At 35.0% G+C, this 17,890-nt stretch overlaps 2 protein-coding genes across 2 annotated transcripts; one reads left to right on the top strand and one right to left on the bottom strand.

Moving 5' to 3' along the window:
- The first annotated feature begins 278 nt into the window (after window positions 1-278).
- On the top strand, window positions 279-7,751 carry LOC114164521 (splicing factor SF3a60 homolog). The gene is made up of 12 exons (XM_028049231.1): window positions 279-533; window positions 612-725; window positions 1,042-1,146; window positions 1,617-1,759; window positions 1,879-1,975; window positions 3,224-3,388; window positions 3,495-3,566; window positions 4,282-4,440; window positions 4,572-4,649; window positions 5,670-5,798; window positions 6,034-6,180; window positions 7,250-7,751. Exons 1-12 carry the CDS (start codon window positions 360-362, stop codon window positions 7,394-7,396), a joined length of 1,530 nt encoding a protein of 509 aa, XP_027905032.1. The 5' UTR covers window positions 279-359; the 3' UTR covers window positions 7,397-7,751.
- A 2,649-nt stretch (window positions 7,752-10,400) lies between these two features.
- On the bottom strand, window positions 10,401-17,885 carry LOC114195841 (filaggrin). Its single transcript, XM_028086261.1, has 5 exons — window positions 16,953-17,885; window positions 13,488-14,343; window positions 11,643-13,005; window positions 11,306-11,389; window positions 10,401-11,111 (listed from the first exon to the last, which is right to left on the bottom strand). Exons 1-5 carry the CDS (start codon window positions 17,476-17,478, stop codon window positions 10,455-10,457), a joined length of 3,486 nt encoding a protein of 1,161 aa, XP_027942062.1. The 5' UTR covers window positions 17,479-17,885; the 3' UTR covers window positions 10,401-10,454.
- Between the last annotated feature and the right edge of the window lie 5 nt (window positions 17,886-17,890).

The raw sequence follows: 17,890 nt of genomic DNA, 5'->3' as shown, positions 1-17,890 counted from the left end.
GTGATACTTATTTATTTCCTGATTACTTAATTGATGGAGTGTCATCCATTAACAAAATAGATAAAAAGAGACTCACATTATTTTAAGAACTGACCTTTTAAATTTTGTAGAAGGCTGACAATTAATTGTAGATTTTGGAAGATTTTTTTTTCTTACTTTTTAATTTTTCAAATTAAATTAAAAAATTTGGTGAAATTGAGAATTGAAAACATATTTAGACGAATCCCGAAGTTCATTTAGTTGACCCGTTTAGCCTATTGGGTCGTAAATGATAGGGCCAACGTTAGGCCCAAGAGTGATTGGGTTAAGTATTAGCAGCATTTTTTGTTAGAAGTGAGAGGTGTAGAGAGAGAAAGAGAATGTCGTCGACGGTGCTGGAAGTGACGCGGGCGGCACACGAGGAGGTTGAACGGTTGGAGCGGCTGATAGTGAAGGAGCTCCAGAATGAGCCTGGTACCAACAAGGAGCGTTTGTATCAGAGTCACCGTGTGCGAAACATGATCGATACCATTACCTCCACCACTGAAAAGCTTGTGCGTTTGCTTGTTATTAGGTTTTTCCTTCTTTTTCCATTTTCACATCGTGACCTAGTTTGCTCTTCCACGTTTCAGATTGGGATATATGAAGATAATGACAATGCGAGGAAGGACGAGATTGCTGCACTCGGAGGCCAAACTGCCTCTGGAATTAACGTTTTCAGTGCCTTCTATGATAGACTCAAGGAGGTTGGTTATTTTTTTCTTTCTACTTTGTCTAAATTTTAATTTTATTTATCAATTTTTAGATGAAATGAAGTTATCATTTCATAAAGGAACTTTAAGCGGTGAAGCATCGAAATTGTTTCGTGTTTAAATTTGTATACGTGCAGGTTTGTTATTGTAATTTTATGTGGAATTGGAAGGAGAATTGGGGATTTAGTTTAGTTATATTGTTAAAAAATAATTAACAGGATATGGTGAGCTAGAATCTCTCTGTTATTTTACTTCTGTTACTGGTTTATCACTTTATGAATAACGGATTGCTTCTTTTGTGGTGTTGCAGATACGAGAGTATCATAGGAAGCACCCAGTTGCACGTGTTGTTGACGCCAACGATGATTATGAAACGGTTCTCAAAGAAGAACCTCAAATTGAGTTTAGTGGAGAGGTCTCTCTCTCTCTCTCTCTCTCTCTATATATATATATATATATATATATATATATATATATATATATATATATATATATATATATACCCCTCCTCCTTTGTGTGTAATATGGAAAAAAAAGTAGAGAATGCTGATTTAGTGAAATTGAACTTAACTTGCCATGCGGGACAAACAACAAGCAGGGATTGTTAATAATTTAAAGAATAGCCCTGGTAACTCATGGGGATACTGTTTAACGTAATCTATTGTGTACGACTGGTCATTTAAATAGTTTGTCGATTAATTAGGAGAAATGTTAAGAGGATATTTGTCTGACATTATGTTATGTTATTTTGAGACATTGAATATGCAAGATGGAATTTAATTTAACATATTTTACTGAGAGAAGAGGCATGCGACTTTGCTGTACTGATAATATATTCTCCTATAGCTTTTTCTGGGCACTGATCCCGTGGAAATTTTCTTTCAGGAAGCTCTTGGTCGATACTTAGACCTGCATGAATTATATTATCAGTATGTCAATTCTAAGTTTGGAGAACCACTTGAGTATTCTGCATATCTTGATGTTTTCTCAGACACAAATAAGATTCCCCGCAAAATGAAAATGACCAGGTGAATGTATTCTCTATCGAGTTAATTTGACAAGTATTTGGTATTTATGTGGATCCTATTTTTGTATGAAATTTGTGTTTGTATAGGCTTCTAATTTTTTACTGTTTTTTTATCTCCAGACAGTACCGAGAATATATGGTTAATCTTTTGGAGTATCTGATATACTTTTTCCAGCGCACCGAGCCACTGCAAGATCTTGATCGAATTTTCTCAAAGGTTTTTAATGTTCTCTGGCCTCTGTTTTAAACTTGTAGCATTTTTGGCTTAACTTTTAGCATCACTGGATGTATAGCTTTTTTCTTTTTAAGCTCTTTCATCACATAATTAACAAAATGTGTGGATAGAATTTTCAGAAGTCTTTGTTGTGAATGATTTGCATTAGGCTTGATTTCTGAAAATTTTGTTTCAGATCAATCCGGTGATAATGTTGGTCTATCACCTGTCCTGTAATATGATATAGTTTTTGTGCCAATTTCTTCCAAGTTCTCAGGCCTTCTGCTACAATATCTTTTCCTCTATGAAAAAGTAGTAATTATTTGTTTTGACGGGGTATCTTTATTATAAGAACAATTTTGTTGTGGCGCATGTTGTAAATATATGGTGAAAACTTGTTTTAGGTGGTTAGGACATGTATGGGCAGGACATGTAGATTAGATGGTTAAGGATAGTAATAGATTAGATGGAGGGTTACCTAATCTCAAGAGATAGATGAAGACCTAAAATACTATAGGGAAAACTTCTAAGAAGGATATAGAGGTCAATAAGTTGTCTATAGACATGATTTTACATAAAAACATTGTAGTGTATTTTGCCTTTATCAAGTGAAGAAAAGTTTGGTGGTTGTATTTATTAAGTAATTTACACCCTTTTTCTTTCATGTCCCAATTTTTATTGCGTTCTTTACTTGTTATATATTTTTGAACCAAAGCGAGTTGACTTTTGAAAGGACTTTATGATTTCCGTATTTTTTATTGTCTTTACAGAAATGCATGATTGGCCATTGGCTAAGTATGAACTTTTAAGTTTCGACAGTCATCTTCAGCAATTCCTGCTTCATGCTTCAATTCTGTTCCTTTATTTATTTTCTGGAGTAATATTGAATGACATTATATTGCATAATAAAAAGGTGTGCGTGTAATTTTTGGAAGTTAATCTTAGTGTGTTGGAGAATTTATAAAAAGAAAAAGCTATTTTTCTTGTGTGGTTACTGTTATGGAAGTACTTTTTATTTTAGAATTTTGTTATCACTTTCCCTCAGAAGTACTCAAAAAGACTTCTCAAAAATAGTGAGATATCTGTTTATTTTTTCTAAAGCTTCAACAAACAAATTTTCAAAGTAATTTTTATGGAAGAGAATTCCAAGCAAACTGGCCTATAATATTCATCTTTTTGAAATGAGGATTCCTTGTGCATTGTTTTCATCTTCTCTTATATGGGAGGGCGAATCTAATATCAATGTTGCAGGTAACAACTGAATTTGAAGAAAATTGGGCTGCTGGAAAGGTACGTGGATGGGAAAATGACAATCAGGAAAATGGACATGTACCTGCTGAGCATGCTACCATTGATCTTGATTATTATAGTACTGTTGAAGAGCTGATGGAAGTGGGTCCTGAAAGGTTAAAGGAGGTAAAGTTCAGGACTCTGTATAATTGTGTGAGTGGTCTTGAATTCCGTCAATTATCATAAAATTGATGAATTGATTACATCTTTTCTGCTCTTGTTGATGTGATAGGCTCTGGCTGCATTAGGGCTTAAGACTGGTGGTACTATTCAGCAACGGGCTGAGAGGCTCTTCCTCACAAAGGTAATTTCTAACTCGTACATGGTATAAGGTTATTCACTCCTCCATTCCTCCCTGTATTTTATATTTTTTTCCGTGGAAGGAAGTTGGAATGTCAAAATTATCTTTGCTATGGTATCTCTCTAAATGTCAAAATTAGCGTCATAACGGATGTTTAGTGATTTTGTTTTCCTATTGTCTTTTAACTTATCTGCCTCAAGACCAATACTTTAGTATCAGAGTCACAATTGTATGCCCACTGGGCGGCAGCACAAATTCAGTTTTATTGGCTACTGTTCATTATGTTTTAACTTACTTGGACCACCCATCTTTCCGGTCCCTTACCCTTATCAGCTATTACAGTTCTTGGAGTACTAGCTGATGTGTATATAATTGGCTCTTGGCATAATATCTAACTTCATGCCTGCGTGATTCTATTTTATTAAAGTACTGGAAAACATTATTTCTTCAGCTTGTCCATTATCTCATACATTTGAATAAATATTATGGAAGTGTGAATTCATTATCTATTTCATAAGTGGCATTTCCGTTGTCCATGGTAGATAACAATTAAATTGAAATTCTTTGACCTACAAAATTCTATTTGTTCTAGGAGACCTTGATTAATTGAATTTTGTTTAAAGTGGCTTTGATGTCCTGCCCATAAACAATATATCTGTATAGTGAATCTGGCTTGAAAGCTTGATATACCAATTTTTCTGTTTGTTTTTTCATGCAGCACACACCTCTTGAAAAGTTGGAGAGGAAGCATTTTGCTAAGGGGACACGTAGTGTAGAAAAGAACAGGGTTGCTGCAGTTCCACAAGAAGATGAAAATTCTAAAGAAATTGCATTGATGGAAGCTAAAATGGAAAAACTGTGTGATTTGTTAGAGGAGGTTAGCTTATTTTGCTTATTTTCCTTTAGTTTACTGTCATTGAGTCTTCTTTTCAGCATTTTGGATATGTATAATGATTGCATTTATCACAATTTCTGTCTGGATGTATAATTTTTCTCACCCTTCTACAGACAATTGCTCGAACAAAAGACAATGTTGTAAAGAAACAGGCCCTAACATATGAAGAAATGGAAGCAGAACGTGAGGAGGTTAGTCATTTAGTCAAAGCAATGTAATGATCCTCAAAAACATAGTGATTCTTACTGCATCAGCTTGAAAATAGTTTCTCAAATTAGTTTTATTGATTCAGCATTGCAATAGCCTAATTGTTGGGAAGGCACCTTAATTTGCAGCCTTGAGGGGTGTATTTAGTGCCACATGAACTAGAGATATGACATAAAATCCAACTTATAAAGCCTGGACAACTCTCACCAAATCTAGTTTTGTAGAATTGATTTAGAATCTATGTTCAAATTCTATGATTAACATCTGTTTCTAGATAATATCTTTTTGTATCTTGGATGCCATAAATATAGCATGCATTTTTTGTTTGGCTTATAAGCATCTGGTGGTGATTTTTTTTTTTTTTTTTTTTTTTAATTTGAGAAACTAAAATCTAAGAGGCAATGGTTAGGTAGGTTGACAGTCATTCAAGTGATAACTGGGATCATCACGATCCCAATATGGCTTTTCTCTATTCTACTCATCTATAATAGTACTTTTGAATTATTCACCACTTTATATAGTTTGATTTGTATCCCTCTGAAAAAACTTTCTGTGAGTAAACTTGTGGGCAGTACCAGCTTGAGTATAATAATCTTGTACTTTTCTGTTTTAGAATGGAGTATGCTGTTATAGATTGCATCATCTATAGGCATTTTTATGAAAGGGTTGAATAGAAAAAGAACGATCTGGCAGAAGTTAACATATGAAAAATAAATTATTTACTGGGGTAATTCTTTTATGGCACTTGTTAAACCATTGACGCCAAATTTTTTGTGATTGACTGTAGAAATTTCAAAAGAATTGACTGTTAGATGCACAAGGTCATCGAAAATCTTGGACAAATAAAAACATTTTTTTTTTAAGTTTCACAGTCCCTATTTCAAGAGAAAGAAGTTTCGGACTTTCTTCTATATCCGATTTAGATGTTAGCCATTTACTTTTATTCCTTCTATGTTCTAAAAATGGCTCATCTAATTGTTCGTTATATTAAATGATCTTAACAGGAAGAGACACAAGAGGACACTGAAAGCGAAGATGACGAGCAGCAGATATATAATCCCCTAAAATTACCAATGGGGTGGGATGGAAAACCTATACCTTATTGGCTATATAAGCTACATGGTCTGGGTCAGGTATTATTAATTTGTCATTAGAATTTTGGAAACTCAAATCAATATTTTAAAAGAAAATATTGTTACATCTGCTACTATTTGGTAGAATCATGTCACATTAGATAAATCTGTTTACTGATTGAGAGGGTAGGGACTTGTTATAGTAGGTTTCTTTGCGGCTCACAATCATATTTTTATATACTTCATTAGCTCAACAGTATTTTGATTATTAAATGAAGTGGAATATGCATTTCAGGAATTTAAGTGTGAGATATGTGGGAACTATAGTTATTGGGGGCGTCGGGCTTTTGAACGACATTTTAAAGAATGGCGCCATCAACATGGGATGCGGTGTCTTGGTATACCTAATACCAAGAATTTCAACGAAATCACATCAATTGAGGTACGCATATATTTATTTGTTTCATTCCCTTGCCGGCAGTCAGTCTCTAGTATATTTCTTAAGCTAAATATCAATTACTTTCATCTTCTGTGTATACAGACGCACCATTATTTTATTTTTTGTTAATGAGTCTTACTGAGTCCATGATTTCAAATGGAAATAGTCCACGTCAACATTATATTTTTTCCCATGGTCTATAACTAATTGAAAGTAACTTGATTAGCCAGCTTTAAGATTTTCATTGATCTACTGTTTTGTAGAGAATGCTAACCAGCGTCATAAGATGTAAAGGTCAATAAATCAAAAGTTTCTTTTATGAGAAAGTGGAATATTTAATGTTGCTAGTGCACTTCTGCTGTAATTTCCAATGAACTTTTTATTTATTCCTTAACGAATTCCTTTAGGGTACTTGTTAGTAGAACCCATTTATTAAAAGGTTTGAGATGTATAGCTTAAAAAAACTTGTGTCGAAAATTATGAGCACATGGTTTGATTTAATCGGCAGTACTGTACTATATTATTTAATTTCTCGTGACACCTGAATATTTCAATAAGATTCCTTTTGTGTGAAATGGTCAAGGCAATTTCAAAAGGGCATTTGCCAATTATGTCAGCTGTTGGACAAAGTTCAAAAAAGCAAATGTCCTCTTGAAATTTCTTTATGCATTTCACACAAGTGGAATCTTACTGAAGTGTAACGCAAGCGGTTCCTTATGCATTTCACACAAGCGGAATCTTATTGAAATGTAACCCAAGTTGAATCTCAATGAAATGTTCAGGTGTTACGAGAAATTAAATAATATAGTACAACGGTGATTAAATCAAACCAACTGCTAATAATTTTAGACACAAGTTTTTTTGAGAGACTGGTGCAGTTTTTACTCCTTTTGTCCTTTTTATTGTATTTCATATGTTTAATTTGGCGATGAAAAGTGGCTGGTCGTAAACAATTCCATCGCTAGAATATCTCTATCCTCGCTAGCACTTCAGCTCTTTGTTGGACTGCAAGGACAGAAAAATAAAGTGAGGATTTATAGTATATTACATGCTTTGTTGGACTGTGTTGCAGGAAGCAAAGGATCTTTGGAAGAAGATACAGCAAAGACAAGGAGTGAACAAGTGGCGCCCAGATCTAGAGGAAGAGTATGAAGACAAAGAAGGCAACATCTATAATAAGAAGACATACACCGACTTACAGCGCCAGGGACTGATATGAGAAAACAATTTTGAAGATTACTGTTTAGTTTCTCACTTGGTAGTGTGAAGTGGAAGCAATTTGCTTTCCAGAGTTGGTGGGGAAAATATTGTGCACTACTAGGAAGTGGGGATTTTAGGACAATGAGCCATATTTTGTGGTTTGTGTTGTACTTAATTGTGAATTTATGATCGTACTTCTAACCAAGATAGGAGAAGAAACAAATATTGCCATTGATGTTAAAATAGTATTTCAAGATTTTGGGCATTGGTAGCTGGAATGTTTGGAATCTACTTTGCATGAAAGTGTCCTTATGCTGGTAGTGTTGTAATATCGTGACATATATCTGAAAAAGTTGTTAATGTGTTTACTTGTATTTCTGAAAAAAATATCGTGACATATATCTGAAAAAATATCGTGACATAACATCCTTTCACATTTTTTTCAAGGATTAATGTGTTTACTTGTATTTCTGAAAAAGTCGTATGCATAACTTAACGTTTGCTTTGTGCTAGGATTGTCATGATATGGAATAAAATTATTATCACTATCACTTCCAGCAGGGAGGAAGATCCCATCGATGGTAAAAGTACCTGAGCTGTTGGAAATGTTTCTACCTTTTGAACCTTTTGAATTATAAGAGCCTCTCTCTGAGTTCTTTTGTGTTTCTTAAGTTAAGGCGTAAGGCACATGAAGGTTAGAAAGTGAGCATCAATCGGAACTTTGGTTGAAGATATGCAACATTAAAGCTTTTGTTAACATTAACTACTTATAAGGATTATCAAAGTTCTTTATTCAGCGACTTAGATCACTAAAAATGTGTATAATTTCCAAGTCACATCTTCCAAAACAATTCAACGGGAAAGTTCATTTTAAATTGGAATAACAAATAAATCTGATTTTGTATTTTTGTGTGTATTATCTGAATTTATTTATGTTTCAATGGATTTTTTTATGTAAATTTATTGAACCACTTTTTAAAACATAAATAAATAAATAAATATATATATATATATATTAATTATTTATTTTACATATTTTATTTGTTATTTATTTTAATAATTTGTATATAACTATTTTTATTTTCTAATTTATTCAAAAGTATAAGTATAAATATATTTCATTTATTATAATATAATAATTTAATGTTATTATTATAGATGTTATTTATTATTATCTAACATAAATTGAAATTCAAAATACAGTAGAAAAGATATTAAAAATATCTTTAAATTTAATTTTTTTATTATATTTACTTTATTTTATAAAATTAATAAATATTTTAATTCTTACAAATTTAAAATTATATAATTATAATTTTTTAAAATATTCAATATTAAAAAGGGAATATATCTCATCAATAATATAATATTATGATTTTTTTATTTTATATAAAAATTAATTGATTAAAATAGTAATTCATGAAAATTTGTTTTCCTTTTAAATATTTTTTGAAAAATCTATTTAAATCAAGGAGACCTGTACTTGATTAAATCCTATTTGAATACATTTCTAACAAATATTTGCATAAAAATTAAAATTAAGTTTAGTTCTTCATGAATTAATATTAACTTTTGTTGTAGTCCTATTGAATTTTGTTCGATATTAACGAGATTGAAGTAATAAATCAATATTGTGTAACTAAGGCATAATTTCCTTGAATATTACCTCCTACATAAAATAAAAAAGAAATTCAGAAATGACAGTAATAATAATAATCCGTGGTAAAGATCATAGTTATGATAGATCGAACTCAAAAGTTATAACATCACACGATTTGAAGAGTACTTAATCAAATATAACCTTTTGGGTAAAATCTAAATATAATATTTGTCATCTTTCACACAAAGAAATAGTAAAAAACAGAAATTTTACGTTTTCTATTTTTATGTCATGCCACTGAACTACTGAATTCTGTTTAATTTAATTTATGTGGAAAATTTGTTAAATCGCACGCATACTAAAATCCAACATCCAAAATTAATTTAGGTCAAACAATTAGACAATAGTAACAATTATCATTTGTCCAATCTCATCGTATTCTGTAAAAATTTTTTACTGTTAATCATTAATAAGTTCTTAAGTAGGACTTTTAACATTATAAAATCAACTAATTCAGAACATATAAAATCAACTAATTCAGAACATATAAAATCTTGAATTATATTATGACAATATAGACCTTTTCTATTGCTATCATATTTAAACTTTTGTTCAACCTATTGTACCCAACACCGTTCGCTTTAATCTTAATAAATTAAACTAAACAAACCTACCAAAAAATTATACCAATACCAAATAAAGACGACGGGTGCTAAGATAGCACACTCATCTGAACATTTTGTTCGAAGTTGAAAACTGTTAAAACCTACAAAATGATGTCTAAGTCATTCAATAAAAATTAAGACCTACCCAAATTTGTAGTTTGCAATAAATTTAAACCAATAATTTAAGGCCTCAAAACCTGTTTTGCTAACATTTTAGAGAATGCTAGACACGTCTTCTGAACATTATTCTGATTGGGATAAATTCCATATTAAAAAATGAAATGAAACGCAACAAAATGATCATAAAAAGTATATTAATTAGTTATACTCAGACTTCAGCAATTATAAATATAGATGAGGAAGTTTCGAAAAACAAATACTAGAATCTCTAAAATAATGAATGGAAAAGAACATTGAAGAAAACGAGGTTTGTAAATAAGTCGATAGACAGAAAAAAGGGTTTCAAAGGCAAAAACATGAAAAAAGCAAAGGACCTCATGGAAGAAACAGTATTACCATTTCAAATTCTTTTTTAAAAAACTTGATAAAAATGAAGTGAAATTGCAAGCTCCATTGCACTCTTGGTGCAGAAGGGCAAGCAACTTTAGACTGACATAATACTACGGCATGGAGGAAAAGAAATGCTACAGTAACGAAATGCGAGAAAACTCATGCATGGGGATAAGGAAGGCTATATTCTAGGGAATATGAATGCATTTTCTTTTATTCTCGCTCAAAAAGAAAGCAACAAAAAGAGGAAGGAAATTAAAACCTGATGGATAAAAAGCAATGAAAGAGATATAGAAATTGTCTCAATGTGTACTTTCAGGAGAATGATGTATCCGGCTTAAAATTAGTGACTCAGACTCATTTGAACCAGGCATCAAAGCATCACAAGCTTTGGGAGACCCATCCTCAACAATTAAGGGATTAGGATTAACCTTTGTGTCACCAAAACCCAGCTTTTCATCTGCACAATGGGCAAAACCAGTAGTTTTGGCTTTGCAATCTATGTTATCACCCTCTGCGTGCAAAGTGGAGGCCAACTGAGCTTCATTTTTAGCTGCCAAGGAGTAATCCTCCTCTGCATCCCCTGAATCCACCGTATCAGTACTGATTTTGGGCTCTTTCTCTTGCAAACCAGCCACTGCTGCTGCTTGGTCCACATGACCAGAAGATGGACAGGACATGCCAGAATTATCATGATCTTGCTCCATTTGGCTGCAGGTTTGATTGATCTCTTCCAATTGCTCTTTTGCAGGAGACATTGTTTCCACTTTGCCTGATTCTAATGTAGGCAATGGCACATCTATTATACCACTGGAAGCCGAGACAGAAGCATGCCCATTCTCCAAACTAGTAATAGGAATCGACTGATCCGCTTGCATCATGCTGGATACCACAATATTATCTACCTCCCCCTTGTTAGGCAGCTTCACCGTGTGCTTCTTGTATAGGTCCATGGCTATCTGAAAATTGGACAAAATACCCATTCATTAAGAATACAGAATTCAGTATTTACGCATTCATAGAACCTAACAAAATGGGCAAGTTTGAAAAGATAATATTATAGACGTAAATGTTCATTGTCAATACCATTAAATTGTTAGAACACTTGAGGGTTAGAGTACAATATTACTAGAATTGTAAATATAAGCTTTACCTGGAAGATAGAATTATCAATTTCTGGAAAAGGTGAACGCCTTGATAAGGTGGCAGCATATTTCTGGCGTGTTCTAGAACCATTCTGTCAATTCAAAGGACAGAAAGAACTGATAGTCAGGGACCATTTGTTGCATTTGATTAATTTACAGTTCAAATTTAGCAAAACAAAACAGTTCACTTGAACAAAATCACTTCACTAAAAGGGTAATAAAAAGTTGTTCTAATCACTTCAAACTATATAGTACGCATAAATAAAAAACCTAGAAGAAATTCAATTACAATTTACATTATATGATTTCGGGAACAAAATGCGAAGCAAAAATGTTTTCTAATACCTTAAATAATAATTCTGTACTGGCAATTGCATCAACTGAAGCACTTTTGTCAACATTCAGAGCACACACACACTGGTCATATAACTCTGGCGAAACCAAGTCCACTGAAATGTCAAGTTTGGAAAGGTAAAAACGGCTAAAAAGGGAAGTATCATCGCTTGGTGTCAAAGTATCTGCCTCCTTTTCAAGAAGGGTTGAGGATAAAGAGTGCTGTTGTACTTCTGCTGGAGAACTGAGACTGGACAACTTCCTTTCAGGAGATTTCTCAGCAAGTTCTTCTCGGTTATGTTCATCCTGAGACATCTGACTTGTCAGATCAGTCAAACCATTATCAGCTAGGGCAGGAACTGATTCATCTTTGCGAACTGGGGAAGGCAATTCCTTCTTTGAATCACAATTCTGCTCTTTCCATGTCTCTGGTCCAGATTCCCATCCATGACTATTTGCTGAATGCCTATTCCTATCCCAATCAGAACTACCATACAAGTGAGGATCATCTCTGAAGACACCATTACTACTATCCCATCCATGTAAATGAGCAGTTCCTGTACCATCCATCAAATTTGGCCACCCAAGTGGTCGCAAGTGACCCGGAAATCTGTCAGCATCGGCAATATGGTAAGGAATACCAGCATGGTTAACTTCCATAGGAGGCCTAACGCCAAAAAGAGGCTGAGATGTAAACTGTGGCACCATTGTTTGAAAACCTCCATGAGCAGGCCCAGGTGGGAAGGGAACAAATCCATTTGGTAGTGGTGAATTCCAGTTTGGAACTGCCCTCCAGGAATTGCCACCATGCCCCCTACCAAAGCCAGGTTCACTACTTCTTCTGTACCGTGAATTAGAGTTATCTCTAACATCATCATCTAAAGAACCCATATAAGGTCTATCTAAGGTAGCTCTGAAACCAGGTGGAGGAGGAATCTGTGATGCATTGCTCTGACTAGTCCTACCATATAAAGATGAATCTGCTTGAGAAGGCTCATCCAATAGTGGTTTCTCAAGAGTCGACTCCCGGCCAAGTCTATCATCAGAAGTAGAGAAATCTCTTACATCAGTACTGTTCCTCCTTCCATTTTCATCAATTTCAAGGTTCCGCCTAACACCACTCCTGTTCACATACCTGCGATCAATGCTTGTTGACGAAGGAGATCTATCCATCAGGCCCCCAGGTGAAGCCTTGGTACTGGATGACCTTTCAGTTGACAAATCTGCTGCATGACTTTCATCTATTTTAATGGGTTTTTCCATTAATTTGTATTTAGGACCTCTATCTGATGTCCCAGAGTAACCCTCTCTTGAGCCTTTGGTTCTCTGCTCTACTGTTGGATCTCTGTACTTTGAATCTTCAGCTTTTGCATTTCTGAAACGGGGGTAATGGCAACCAGTTATCATTGTTCGAATGCAATAATTCCCATGCAAAAGTAATAGTTAGAGCTAACCATAATATTTTACCCGTGCAAGCTAAACTTTTAATTCTCATAAAAAAAGTAACTTTAATTATTTCTTCTGTTGGCCAAGGTATTTAGCTTAAAATACCCCCATATTTATACAAAGGTGTAACCAAGTTGTTGACGACATGAATTTCCTTGATGAAGGTTAATCTTTACAGACTCCGCAATCATAAATGAGAAGCTTACGCTAATCATTAGACTTCCTCGAGTAAATTACACATGAATTGTTTTATCAGAAATCATACTATAGCACTACTACATCAAGAGTACGAATGCCCTGAAAAACTACTGAAACCAAAAACGCAAAAAAACTACTTCCCTAATCACCACCTGGAAATTACAAAATAAACTCAATAGTTCAACCAAAGTTCCAGCAAAAATTAAATGGTACCTATAGTCATCTTTGCCAATATGTGTATTTGAGGCAGGAGAAGATCTGTGCTTATTGCTAGTCCCAGTTGAATCAGCATGAGCTTGTCGATGTTGAGATCTTCCTCTGTCAACATCAGAATCCGCTCTGCTGGTGCTTAAACTCCTTTTCTCTGCATCAGGATAGTAACTCTTAACTGCTCTAGATTTAGAGTCGGTATAATCATCACGATCATCCAAAGTTCTTTTCTTTGTTCCACTGTCTTTTCCTCTAGCACTTCTGTCATCCACATGTGATCCATCCCGATCACGGCGACGGTCACGATCTCTGTCTCGTTCACGTTCATGATCTCGCTCACGATCCCAGTCCCAATCTCGATCCCGGTCGTAATCATGATCCCTGTCAACATCATAATCACGATCTCGTTCACGTTCACTATGGTGTGCAGGATCACGAACAGAATCCAAATCATGATCTCCATCACGATCGCGATTATGTTCTCTATCACTCTCCGGAAGCTTCGTTCTCTTTTGCCGTGATTCTAGGCTATTCTTTTCTTCCCTAGAATGTTTATCATCAGACCTAATGGTAGTATGATCTTTTGCAGGGCGTTCATCACGTTGCTTGTCATGTCTATGTTTGTTCTCCCTGTCTATTTCTTCCTTATATTTGTCTCTGTATTTCTCTTCCTTTCGCCTATCATCCTTCTTTTTACCATCCTTAGCCTCATCCCTAGAAGATAAATGTCTATCATAACCATCACCAACATTATCTAGATGTTTATCACCATCACTGTAGTCATCCCTCTTCTTCCTCATTCGCCTCTCAAGCTGGTTATCATGTTCAGGGCTTCTTAACTCGTCCATTTTCTTTGAATCTGCAATAACACATAGCAACAGATCAAAATCAAGAATTGTCTTCTGAACCAAATCTGAGTAGACCGTATGAGTATATATAACAAAAACCCAGAAGAACTAGTTGCTTCATTACAAGAAAGAATATGAAAAAAGGTGAACTTAGGACATTTCAAGTTATGTTATAGACCAACTACAAACAAATATTTAATTTTCAAATAATCCACAACCACTACCCTAGAGCCGGGTAGAAACTTGTTTAGCAATTCTTTAACATCCTGCAGTCAAACATAAACAATCCTAAAATATTCAATTAGGCCATCAAGCACAACCACATGTAGGATGAATCTGTTGAGTCTCACATTTCACAATAAAAAATCACAAATGATCAGAGCAAAAAATTGCATTCCACCCCATATACAAGATAAGCGGGCATGATTTACTCGTGAAATACTTTAGACTAAGGTAGAAAAAGGATACACAAACACACAGAGATTCAAGCATGCACATGAACAAAGACACAGAATAATTAAATTCTATCCAGTTCACTAAATTTTCAACATATAGGAAAAAACAGCCTCTAAGTTGCAAGTTTTCCAGGAAAAATTATATTCTATAATAGACTAAGAAACCGACTCAACACAACTGAGATTCAAATTCAACAAAATTCTATAATAAAACTCTATAATATACTAAAGAACCCACTCAACACAACTGAGATTCAAATTCAACAAAATATGGTATATACCAAATCTGAAACGAATAATGCAGAACACGTGGATCACTCTAGCAATGGATAGTTATAAGAAAATTTGTAGTTCCCATAACGAGAAACGAAGGTTAAAGAACCTGATGTTGTGTAGCATCCTACAACATAACTTCAACAAAATTTCAGAATGAAATCATATCAACGTATTCTATTACCACTTTTCAGGTCCAAGCCATGTAAACCTAAGCAATGAAATATTGATATTTTGGAAATAACCACATTTGATCTGTAACATACGAAAATTTCATTTCAATTACCTTATAATTCACCCAAAACCAATGAGTCTATCCCCCATTGAAACACACCACCCTAAAATTTTTGCATTGAATGATTCTTAACAGCTTTAATTTGTCAGTCCATAACCATACAACGTAGAAAATAATTCATATCCTTAAAGCGAGTTTTGCATATATGAGTGAGGAATCCAAGCAGGAAGTTGACCACAAATATGGTAAAAGACATATATTCTTTCCTTTTATTCACTAACAAGAGGCGTGTTAATAAATAAGCACATAGAACATTAATAAATGTAAATCATGTGGAGAACAAACATATAACAGTGGGTCCCTTCACAGTAAAATTGTCTCTCTCTTTAGTAAGCAGACTCTACTATTTATTGGTAAAACTAAAAATGAAGAGAATTCAAACTCTGTAAATACCTGTAACATAAATTGTTTTGTTAGATGATAAGAACTCCAAATTCATATTGAAGGATGAGGTCAAATTTAATAATCGAACTAAATATTACAGTGCCGTTTCTAATCTAATTATAATTGCTTACGAAAATGGCAGACAACAACCATTTTTTCTGCACCAAACCAATGACTCGAAACTTAACATGAATGGCTTATCATTTCATTTTACATATTTTAGATATATAAGGCAGAGAGCTGCATACACCATTCAACTGTTAGTCTATATTTCCAAAGAAAAGGAGAAATCTAACAGCTTTTACAATATGCCAAACCTAGAATAAAGCTTTTCTTCATATAAAGATTTGAAAATGTCAACTATGTGAATTACAGTTAACAACACATTGTAACACGCATTTGAATCAGTTTGGGCCAACACATAAGTAGCACTTAACACCGTGCAAACAATATATAGATGCACCTATCAAAGCAACTCAACTAATACTCTAGCCTAAATCCATCAATTTTCTTTACCTATATGATGTCTTAAACTCAGTTCATCATCCAACAGCCTCATGATAGAAGCAAGAGAATTTTAACTCATTAGAAGGGGAGGAACAACAAAAGCAATCACAGAAACACAAGAGTCTGATAACATGCCTACATTTCCAAAAGAATGTCACAAGACAGGAAATTGTTGGAATGACCTGTACATGAGTACAGACATCGAATAAACAGTGACAACAGATAGAATGGAAGGAACAAAGAGACATTAGATATTACAACTGTTAAAGACTGCGCCTGTTTCAACAAAAGAGAGCAGAGAAATTGAAAACATGTGTACTATACAAATGAGTAGATATTGCTTGACATTCAAATTTACAGTCATCAGTACAAGTCAAATTGGTCACCAAGAATTCCAAACCTGCTTCCAAACTATTTATAGATAGGCAAAGACACAACCAGTCAAAGTATCATATGGCTTGTTCCCATTGTTCCTCCTAAACTAAGAGCAAGAGAGGATCTTTATACTCGACACTAAGCTAATATTTAAAAACCTTATCCCTGGTGCTCTGATCCAAACAAAGCACCCAGTCGAAAGTCAAATATCAATCCCATTGCATGCTAATCTTTATTAACACGCACATAATGCGCACAAAACCTGATTCAGTTCAAAACAAGTCACGACACTACAAATGCAACACCAATCAATCAGGTCAAGTTACCTTACCATTAATTTCAAAGACCTGCTTGGAAACGCGCTGTTCTTGCTCATCAACCGATTCCTCACTCCTACCACCTTCTTTAAATTTCCTCTCCTTCTCCGTCGCACCCTCTCTGCTTCGCCCCGAAGCCGAATCCCTATGCTTCCCATCCCCTTTACCGCTACTCCTCTTCAACTCCTCACCCTCACCGTACACTCCCACGCTTCCGTCCCGCCTCCTGCTCTTCGAATCCCCCGCCGCCTTCGACTTCTTCGTCCCTTCCTCGCCGCCATTCCACCTGTCTCCCCCGCCGCCGTCCTTGCGCCGCTTCGACGACGACGCGTACTCGTCAGAGTACTCCCCGTTCCCGTGCGCCTCCTTCGAATCCAGCCTCCGCTTCTCCCCGGAACCCGAATCTTTCGACGCTTTCGCACTACCGCTCTCCTCCTTGCTCCTCCGATCCTTCGCGCCGGAATCTCGCTCGGAGTCGGAGTGCTCCCTCGCGTCCCGAGAACTGTGCTTGCTCGATTTGTGCTTCGAACTGCGCGGCATCGCGGAGGCGAACCACACAACAACAAAACCCTAACCGTCGAGTTGAATCGGGAGAAGTGGAGCGCGTCGTGCACAGAAACCCTAATTAGAAGGAATTGAGTAAGAGAGAATGAAGCGCCTGAACCCTAATAGAGAGAGTCCTCGCACCGGATCGCTGAGATCGAATGTGAGATAAATTACAACAAGACCCAATAGGTATACCCTGGTCGGTTAGGGTTAAATGCGGAATAGCGCGTAAATGTTGAGTTGAGCAGTAGAAGAAAATCACAACGAGATCGAAGGACTCTCTCTCTCTCTCTTTCTTTCTCTCTCTAGTTCTCTCTCCCTCGGGGTTTGTGTAATCTATGTATGTGTGTAGGGTGTATTTTTGGTTTTTGCTTTATCGGCGTTGATGAATAATGAGAAATGGAGA

This window comes from Vigna unguiculata, chromosome 9 (genome assembly GCF_004118075.2).
Source record: "Vigna unguiculata cultivar IT97K-499-35 chromosome 9, ASM411807v1, whole genome shotgun sequence".
In the NCBI taxonomy this organism is placed as follows: domain Eukaryota; kingdom Viridiplantae; phylum Streptophyta; class Magnoliopsida; order Fabales; family Fabaceae; genus Vigna; species Vigna unguiculata.
Note: the sequence above shows the minus strand (reverse complement) of the source record. Positions and strands in the feature narration are given on the sequence as shown.

Bases quoted from the DNA above. Each gene is read 5' to 3' on its own strand.
- LOC114195841 (XM_028086261.1), bottom strand. From the start codon at position 17,478: ATGCCGCGCAGTTCGAAGCACAAATCGAGCAAGCACAGTTCTCGGGAC. The intron at 14,344-16,952 runs GTAAGGTAACTT...GTGTTATTGCAG, and splicing joins GCAGGTCTTTGAAATTAATG to ATTCAAAGAAAATGGACGAG. The intron at 11,390-11,642 runs GTATTAGAAAAC...TTGAATTGACAG, and splicing joins GTACAGAATTATTATTTAAG to AATGGTTCTAGAACACGCCA.
- LOC114164521 (XM_028049231.1), top strand. From the start codon at position 360: ATGTCGTCGACGGTGCTGGAAGTGACGCGGGCGGCACACGAGGAGGTT. The intron at 3,389-3,494 runs GTAAAGTTCAGG...TTGATGTGATAG, and splicing joins GTCCTGAAAGGTTAAAGGAG to GCTCTGGCTGCATTAGGGCT. The intron at 4,650-5,669 runs GTTAGTCATTTA...TGATCTTAACAG, and splicing joins TGGAAGCAGAACGTGAGGAG to GAAGAGACACAAGAGGACAC.